General features: G+C 38.5%; 1 protein-coding gene across 1 annotated transcript; it reads left to right on the forward strand.

Annotated features, from left to right (window-relative positions):
* The first annotated feature begins 2,617 nt into the window (after window positions 1-2,617).
* Window positions 2,618-4,057, forward strand: nupr1b (nuclear protein 1b). The gene is made up of 3 exons (XM_079176823.1): window positions 2,618-2,801; window positions 3,016-3,152; window positions 3,755-4,057. Exons 1-2 carry the CDS (start codon window positions 2,705-2,707, stop codon window positions 3,141-3,143), a joined length of 225 nt encoding a protein of 74 aa, XP_079032949.1. The 5' UTR covers window positions 2,618-2,704; the 3' UTR covers window positions 3,144-3,152; window positions 3,755-4,057.
* The last annotated feature ends 5,729 nt before the right edge of the window (window positions 4,058-9,786 follow it).

Consider the following 9,786-nt stretch of genomic DNA (forward strand, 5'->3'; position numbering starts at 1 on the left):
GAGGTACTTGTACTTCACATCTTTATATTTCTCCTCCACTTCATCTCAGAGGGAAATATTGTACTTTTTCCCCCACGACATTTATTTAATAACTTTTAGTTACTTTACAATATTAAAACTTTAAATAATCAACGAATACACGATGATGTATTATTATATAATATATTAATGCACCATTATTTATAATAATATGATATATATTATTATAAATAATGAGTACTTTTACTTTTGATACTTTAGGTATATCTTGTACTTCTTTACACTGTGGTACTGCTACTTTTACTAAAGTACGAGTACTTCTTTCACCACTGAGTACACGTTTTCTTTTTAACCTCGAAGCTCTTGTTGTATAAAAACACAAAACATCGCCGTCGCTGTTAAGAATCATATTTAGAATATTTAAATATGCAGATTTAAGACTTTTGACTGATTTAGTGAAGAAAACTACGAGCAAACTTTAACTTGTGTTTTACTTGTAAAGGAGTTTTTTTTTTTACTGTTTTGAGTACTTTTACTTCAGTAAATGATCTGAATACACAGTGATATCTGACTACATATATATATGTATATATATATATATATATACACATACGTACATGTACTCTGTAGACAGAGCTCCTGTCAGCAGTAACCTTTAGACCAAAGTCAGGTTTATCTTTAAACCTGACTTTGTACTTTGTTATCATCTCACAGATAAACATTCTGTTCATTAATAATTAATATCTGCTGCTAAATGATTCATAAACACACCTTCAGATAAACCCAGTAACCTCATAAACTAAACGTCTGGACACGGACGCAGAACAAAGACGTAATAATTATCCTTTAAAAACAACGTGTTGATCATAAACACTATTTCTTTTGATCTTTCTGAATTATCTCTATTACTTTTGGAATGTTGAGACAATAATATTAAAACAATTAAACTGCAATAAATTCAATTCAATCTTTTTATTTTGACTTCTTTAGAACTGAATGAATCCTGAAGAACATAAACAATATATAATAAAACATAAATAATAATATACATATATTTACATATCAGTGCCAGAGAGCAGAAATATCAACATATATGAACAATAGAGGGATAAATATCAATAAAACAAGATTCAATATATAAAGTGTATTTTATATATATGTTCAGATTGTTAGCTTAGCATAAAGACAGCTAGCCTGCTGAACATTCTGGGTAGAAGCTGAGACGTTAAAAGTTCCTCCAGACAAACAATGTGAAATATTACAAAACATGAAGAATAAAGATTCAACTTTAGTATCAACATGAGGAGATATTATAAATAACATGAAGTAAGGAGGTTCAGAGAGAACAGCTGATCTCTGCTCTGTGACCTGGTTCCTCTGTTTACAGGCGCTAAGATCCTGTAGACACAACGGAGGGCACACCTTAACACGTGGGTCAGAGCTGAGAAAAATATTTACAGTGAGGAAGAGGAGGAGGAGGAGGAGGAGGAGGAGGAGGAGGAGGAGGAGGAGGAGGAGGAGGAAGAGACAACAACATGAGCTAAACAGCTGACTGAGCTCAGAGGAAACAAGAAGTTTGTTAAAACGTCATAAATATATAAATATGAAGAGTGAACTGATAATAATAAAGTGACTTTTCTTTGTTATGTTTAACTCTAATTATAATAATTATGAGTCACATGGTCATAAATACACCTTCTGTTCCTTTAAACTTCTACTCTACTACGTCTCAGAGGTACACGTTGTACTTTAGTATATAAACATAAAACATGTTGTTGTGACTTTGATCTGTCACGTGTTCATCATCATGTGACAATAATTAAAGGATGTTTCATCTTTTCTTTACTTTAAAGCTTTGAATACAGGAAGTTCTTCCCCGCTGCAGTAAAAGTGTTTCATGAGAGGATGTGATGACCTGTAATTATGTTTAAATCCAGAACATGACGTCATGTTTCAGAACATGTTGGTGGAAACAATGTTTGTGTTTACAGCTGCAGCAGGAAACTAAATATAAATATAATAAGATATCATTCATCATCACATCATTTATGTTTAACTTTAATCTGAACAGCAACGTGTTCCTCTTTACTCTCTAAGGTCAGTCCGAAGAGTGGTTCAGATGGAAAAGTCACGAGGTGTTTGACAACACGCACACACACACACACACACACACACACACACACACACACACACAGACACAGTGTGAAGAGCGCAGCTGCTGATGATGATGATGGTGGGTCTCAGATGAAGATCAGACGTTGAACACAAACTATCATTTAAAATGTTACATTTGGTGGAAATCTGGTGAAGAAAAAATAAATAACTTTAAAAACATTCCTCCAACTTCTAGATCTTTTATCATTTCAGGAGATAAAAATAACTCAAGAATTAATGAAACTAAATATGACGAATCCAAAGAGATCATTCACAGTGACGTCACTAATGATTCACTCGGTTTATTCTGTTTGACACTTTAGCTGATGCAACATTTCTGCATCTTTGTGTGTGTGTGTGTGTGTGTGTGTGTGTGTGTGTTTGTGTGTCCGTGTGTGTCTGTGTGTGTGTGTCTGTGTCCGTGTGTCTGTGTGTGTGTGTGGAGGAGGAGCTCGTGGCTCCGTTATAAGAACACTCGGAACATTCCGGACTGAACATCCTGTTTTTCCTCAGACTGGGAACAGAAGCTCGTTTTTGAGTTTTTATTTGTAACATTTGGTGAAACAACATCATGAGTCACGTGGACGTGAAGAACCTGAAGCCGTCGAGCTTTGAAGACGAACATTATGACCAGTATGAATATTACAACCTGAGCGACAAGTACACAGGTGAGTGTCCTCTCAGAGAGCCGCACCGATATCTGGTGTGTTGCTTTGTTAGTTTGTTAAACTCGAGTTTAAAGTGGTGTGTTGCTTTATTAGTTTGTTAAACTCGAGTTTAAAGTGGTGTGTTGCTTTATTAGTTTGTTAAACTCGAGTTTAAAGTGGTGTGTTGCTTTGTTAGTCTGTTAAACTCGAGTTTAAAGTGCGTTCCGCTCCACAGAGGGCTCGGCCCGCAAAGGCCGCACAAAGAAGGAGGCCAGCGACAACACCAACCGACACAACCCGTCCGGACACGAGCGCAAGATCGTAGTGAAGCTCCAGAACATGGAGAAGAACGCCAAGGAGTGACCGCTGCAGGTGAGCTGGTGCACGTGATCACCATGCGCCGATCAAAGAGCGGCTGCTGTACGTGTTGGTGGAGAAGTTCATTCTGATGACGTCATTCTGTGTGATTGTGTTTACGCACAATCACACAGAATGACGTCATCTGTGTGATTGAGTTCCAGTGTTCCTTTAAGGATCTCTCCCTCTCGCGGGGGAACGTGAGCCTCTGCTGCGGGCACGAGCGGATGTTGTTGCCAACCAGCACCAAGAAGTTTAACTCTTTGCTCTCCGTGACCGCTGGACTTGTGCTCAGTGACGTCACTGACTCATCGTACTTTAAATTGGCTAATTTGTGAATGAGGTTTTCAACATGTTTGAACTTTTAAAATGTTTGGGTCAAAAGGTTTGTTTTAGAGGTTGAGTGGAGTCGGGGCTGCTCGCAAGAACAAAAGAATACAATATTAATGTGTATATATGTGTGTGTGTGTGTGTGTGTGTATATATATATATATATATATATATATATATATATATATATATACGTGCATTGTTTGTCAGCAGCACTGACTCCGGTACAGTAAAGTGTGTTTCCTGAACCAGAACCAGACTGTGACCCGTTTCCTCCTCTGATCCAGGGCGACTCGGACGGCTCATCCCGGACACCGACCACGGCCTCCATGGCGACAGAACGAGACGTACAGACGGCGGGAGCGTGAAGAGGAGCCCACAGATCCAGACCTCCATCATGGCGGCAGACTGTGGCTCCTCCCCCTGCGGGTTGTTGGAGGGTACTCACCTGTGGTGGCGGGTACCTGGTCCCTGCTCGGACCACGAGGGTGCACATGTGATTGTGGTGGTGCTTTCAGTATTGTGACAGGTTTTCATTGGATTTTTAAAAAAAATGTTTTTACGATTAAAAATCTTCTTTAATGACTTGACTTTCTGGCTTATTTCACCTTCAAAAAATAAACTTTATCTAATTGCAGACGCTCATCACAGGCTGAACACGTGTCAGTCAGTTAACCAGAGAGTTACATGTTTTATTTGAATACTTTTTACATGTTAAAGTGTTAAATAATCCAGTAATTCATGAATAAAGAATATCTAACATGCTAATGCTTGTTCACCATCTGAGTTTAGCTTGTTAGCATGCTAATGCTACCACCCTCATGTGTATCAGGTATAATGTTTACATGTTCACCATCTTAGTTTAGCTTGTTAGCATGCTAATGCTACCACCCTCATGTCTATCAGGTATAATGTTTACATGTTCACCATCTTAGTTTAGCTTGTTAGCATGCTAATGCTACCACCCTCATGTGTATCAGGTATAATGTTTACATGTTCATCTGAGTTTAGCTTGTTAGCATGCTAATGCTACCAGAGATGGGCAGTATTTCTATTACTTGTATTTGAAATACGTATTTCAATTACTTTTGAGTATTTTGTAATTTGTATTTGATAGGGCCGATTAAAAATCTAATGTAATTTGTAACAAAATACTTTAGAGTGGAGTCATTTTGTATTTAAAATACTCAAAATACTTTCTCCACGAAACAGTTCACGAGTTCAGTCTTCAGATCTTCAAGTTCAAAGGATTATCTGTCAAGTTAAATATTGTATCTGAGTGTGAGAGATGTCAACTAGCTTGATGTATAATTCATGTCTGGGTCTGGCTACATAGCCTATTGTTTATACATGGTGATGGTTATAATATCAAGCTAGCGATCGATGCTAACATGCTAATGACGCTAGCATGCTGTCTAGGCTAGTGCATAGCCAGTGTTTAGCAAGTTAGCTTATCAGTCGAGTAGCTAGCTATAGGAAGAGGGAGATTGGGAGCTTGTATGTCATATGTGATGAATATTTTCTTGTTGATACAAAGCCAACGTTTATGGGCTGTTAAGTCCCATTAATACAAATATATATATACATAATCAATCAAGTTGTTGTCTTTTAATAGCTTTGCTAAGTTACACTGACATTCTGTGACTGTTCTTCCTTTTTGTGGGGTTCACCAGAGCTTTGTGTACATTATATAAACCTGAATGCTCTGCTAGACCACATTGTGAGAAAACAGAAAATCCAGAAAAAAGTATTTCCTATATTTTAAATACAAAATACATGTATTTTGTTACATTTTCTGGCACCAGTATTTTGTATTTTGTATTTTGTTGTAATACATTTATTTGAGGGTATTTTGTATTTTGTATCAAAATACATTTTGATGTATTTTTGCCCATCTCTGTGAACAGGGACTCTAAGTGAAGCTGTGACGCACCAGTCAGCCTGCTGGACCGTCTCACTATCTGATGCAGAGAGTTTCTGTTCTTTAAAGAGAGGTTTCCAAACCATGACACCAAAGAAAAGGATCAAAGCGATTCAATAAAAGCACGATCAAATAAGGTCATCATGGTTTGGTCGATGTGAAAGAGGAGAGTTTCCTCAAACAGAACAAACGCTGGAGCCTGTTTGCACTCGGCTACAGTTTGCTTCAAAGTTCAGTTTTGAGTCGATAATTGTCCCAAGATATTCATAAGACTGCACACATTCCACTGTCTGCCCCTTAATGGATATGAGTTCATGTGTGTGGGCTCGTCTACTGAAATCAACTACCACGTCTTTGGTTCTAGAGATGTTTAATAGAAGATGACTCCTCACACACTTCACCAAGTCCTCTGACCGGCCGTGGTCTCATTGTCCTGGAGCCGACTAACAATAACTCATCTGCATACTTTAAGATGGTCCTATTGTCCAACCTGCTCCGACACATCTCTGTGAGGATGAATAATAGGCGACAGCTCACATGTGGGCAGCCAGTGGAGGAGCAGACTTGGTCAGACAGAGTTCCAGTTCCTCTCACTCTCTGTGTCCGATTAGTTCAGTCAAGAGTCCAGCCCACTGAAGTCAAACTGTTGTAGAAGCCTACTGGTTGAAATATGGGGTTGAATTGTGTTAAAAGCAGAGGAGAAATCAACACAGAGGAGTCTAACATGAGATCTATTTCACAGTGTTTAAAGGTGAATGAAACAAAGTGACTGTGACTCCTCCTCTGTGGCCTGTAAGCAAACTGCATCACATTTTATATTTTAATGTGAATAAACCAAACTCTATACAGCCTATATATTATTTCATTACATTTAAATATGTTTTTAAACATATTTCTTGTGGCCATTTTGGAAGATACATAACATCAACGCAACAATAAACTCAAAGTAAAAGCTCAAGAGTGTCTTTCATTGTATTATATTCTAATTAAAATATGTATACACGTCTACGTGTAATGACGTCCCACTTCATCCAGTGTTTGAGTCCAGACCAGTACAGACGACTCAACATCTGGGTGCACAGCTGCAGGGTGTCATGTGTGTGTCCACCAGCAGGTGGCAGCAAAGGTCCAACTACAAGACAGTAAACGTGAGGAGAACCCCGCAGTGCGGAGGAACCTGAACTCAAACACACAACAACCGCATTAACAGAGTATTTACAGCACGATGAGATCAGAGAGCTGCTTCATGTTTCAACCATAGAGAGTCAGAGTTTTCATGTTTAAATGTTTTAAAGGAGGTTGTGCGACAGAGTGGAGTTACATAACGAACCCAAACTCTGCAGAGCTCAGACTGAACTTCAAGACGGGACTTTAAACGCTGATTAAAGGGTGATTATAACTAAATGTAGCATAAATATCTGTAACATAACAAATAATACACACACTGTAGTTTATTTTGACTCAATTCTCACATACAAATACTCACTAGAGCACCACATGTGGATTAATGCGCCTCTGAAAATAGTCCCAAAAGAAACGCACTATTTGGAGTGGAACATCTCATCTCTGGTCTTCTGTCTGTGTTCATGCAGAACGAGACAGTCGATGAACCAAAACACACTGCAGGTTTATACTGCAGCTCATTTACATACAGCCACTGTCTACTGCAGATAGATAGAGAGAGAGAGATGGATGGATGGATGGATGGATGGATATAGATAGATATATAGATAGACAAACAGGCAAACAGATAGAGGATGGATGGATGTTTGACTCTCTGTGTTTGACTCTCTGTGTTTGACTCTCTGTGTTTAACTCTCTGTGTTTAACTCTCTGTGTTTGACTCTTAGTGTTTGACTCTCTGTGATTGACTCTTAGTGTTTGACTCTCTGTGTTTGACTCTCTGTGTTTGACTCTTAGTGTTTGACTCTTAGTGTTTGACTCTCTGTGTTTGACTCTCTGTGTTTAACTCTGTGTTTGACTCTCTGTGTTTAACTCTCTGCGTTTGACTCTTAGTGTTTGACTCTTAGTGTTTGACTCTTAGTGTTTGACTCTCTGTGTTTGACTCTCTGTGTTTAACTCTCTGCGTTTGACTCTCTGTGTTTAACTCTCTGTGTTTGACTCTTAGTGTTTGACTCTTAGTGTTTGACTCTTAGTGTTTGACTCTCTGTGTTTGACTCTCTGTGTTTAACTCTCTGCGTTTGACTCTCTGTGTTTAACTCTCTGTGTTTGACTCTTAGTGTTTGACTCTTAGTGTTTGACTCTTAGTGTTTGACTCTTAGTGTTTGACTCTCTGTGTTTGACTCTTAGTGTTTGACTCTCTGTGTTTGACTCTTATTGTTTGACTCTCTGTGTTTAACTCTCTGTGTTTAACTCTGTTTTTGACTCTCTGTGTTTAACTCTCTGTGTTTGACTCTTAGTGTTTGACTCTTAGTGTTTGACTCTCTGTGTTTGACTCTGTGTTTGACTCTTATTGTTTGACTCTCTGTGTTTGACTCTCTGTGTTTGACTCTGTGTTTGACTCTCTGTGTTTGACTCTCTGTGTTTGACTCTGTGTTTGAGTCTTATTGTTTGACTCTCTGTGTTTAACTCTGTGTTTGACTCTCTGTGTTTGACTCTCTGTGTTTGACTCTTATTGTTTGACTCTCTGTGTTTGACTCTCTGTGTTTGACTCTCTGTGTTTAACTCTCTGTGTTTGACTCTCTGTGTTTGACTCTCTGTGTTTAACTCTCTGTGTTTAACTCTGCTTTTGACTCTCTGTGTTTAACTCTCTGTGTTTGACTCTTAGTGTTTGACTCTTATTGTTTGACTCTCTGTGTTTGACTCTCTGTGTTTGACTTTTAGTGTTTGACTCTTATTGTTTGACTCTCTGTGTTTAACTCTTAGTGTTTGACTCTGTGTTTGACTCTGTGTTTGCCTCTTAGTGTTTGACTCTCTGTGTTTGACTCTTATTGTTTGACTCTCTGTGTTTAACTCTCTGTGTTTAACTCTTAGTGTTTGACTCTGTGTTTAACTCTGTGTTTGACTCTCTGTGTTTGACTCTCTGTGTTTGACTCTTATTGTTTGACTCTCTGTGTTTAACTCTCTGTGTTTAACTCTCTGTGTTTGACTCTGTGTTTGACTCTGTGTTTAGCTCTCTGTGTTTGATTCTCTGTGTTTGACTCTGAACCTCCCCCACACACCTGCAGCCCAAACACATGAGCCAGCAGGATTTGGTTCTGTTTGAAGCACGGATCAGTAAATATTTATAAAGTCTGTTGTTACATAATCAGCTTCACCATACGGAATCAACACAACATCACATTCAGTGTTTAATACACACACACACACACACACACACACACACACACACACACACACACACACACACACACAGCCCTTCCCATCTGCAGAGGAGATACCAGTGCTTTTAGAAACTCCCCATGTTGCCTAGCAACTAGCCCTCAGGATTGCCAAAAGAATGTTGATGTAATGTAATATGATATTCTGTAAGTGTGTGTGTGTTTTATCGTTTTATATCTGCGGATTAAGATAATTACATACGTCCCAAGATGAAGAAGATTGATGCTCCTCTAGTGTCTGTATAGTAGATATATAATAATAATTCACTTTACAAAGGTTACAGCAGATAAACTACAACATGAACTACAAACAACACAAGGATCATAAACACACCAAGAGATCAAATAAAAGTAAGAGAGGGATAATAAAACCCAGCAACGTATCAAATGTTCATAATAAGGGATTTAACAGATGATGGAGGAGACAAACTGTGAAGTCACTTCTTCATGTGTTAAAGCTGTATTCTCTCTAGTGACCACCAGGGGGCGACTCCTCTGGTTGTATAGAAGTCTATGAGAAAATGACTCTACTTCTCTCTTGATTTATTACCTCAGTAAACATTGTAAACATGAGTTTATGGTCTCAATCTCTAGTTTCAAGTCTTCTTCAATACAGCATGATGTTCATTTAGTAAATGATGGTCCATTTAGAGTCAGACAGACCATAAAGCAGGGGATGCTTTAGGGGCGGGGCTACACGGTGATTGACAGGTCTCTACCAGAGACGTATACGACGTCTTCTTGTGGTTGTAAAAAATATTTATATTTTATAATCAAGACCACAGAAACAAATGTGGTTAAACCTTTCTGTGTTTGTGTTTCATACTTTAATAATATGAAGAGAAAATATAAACCTGCGGAACGAACAGAACAAACATCCACAGTGACAATATGTGAGCTGCTGTTTCATTAAAGTCAACATGACTGTGTGTGTGTGTGTGTGTGTGTGACTGTGTGTGTGTGTGTGTGTGACTGTGTGTGTGTGTGACTGTGTGTATGTGTGTGTGTGTGTGTGTGTGTGTGTGACTGTGACTGTGTGTGTGTGTGTGTGACTGTG

This window comes from Pholis gunnellus (assembly GCF_910591455.1).
Source record: "Pholis gunnellus genome assembly, chromosome: 17".
NCBI lineage: Eukaryota > Metazoa > Chordata > Actinopteri > Perciformes > Pholidae > Pholis > Pholis gunnellus.

Excerpts from the sequence above, each read along its gene's own strand:
- nupr1b (XM_079176823.1), top strand. The coding sequence starts at position 2,705 with ATGAGTCACGTGGACGTGAAGAACCTGAAGCCGTCGAGCTTTGAAGAC. Across the intron at positions 2,802-3,015 it reads CCTGAGCGACAAGTACACAG|AGGGCTCGGCCCGCAAAGGC; the intron begins GTGAGTGTCCTC and ends TCCGCTCCACAG.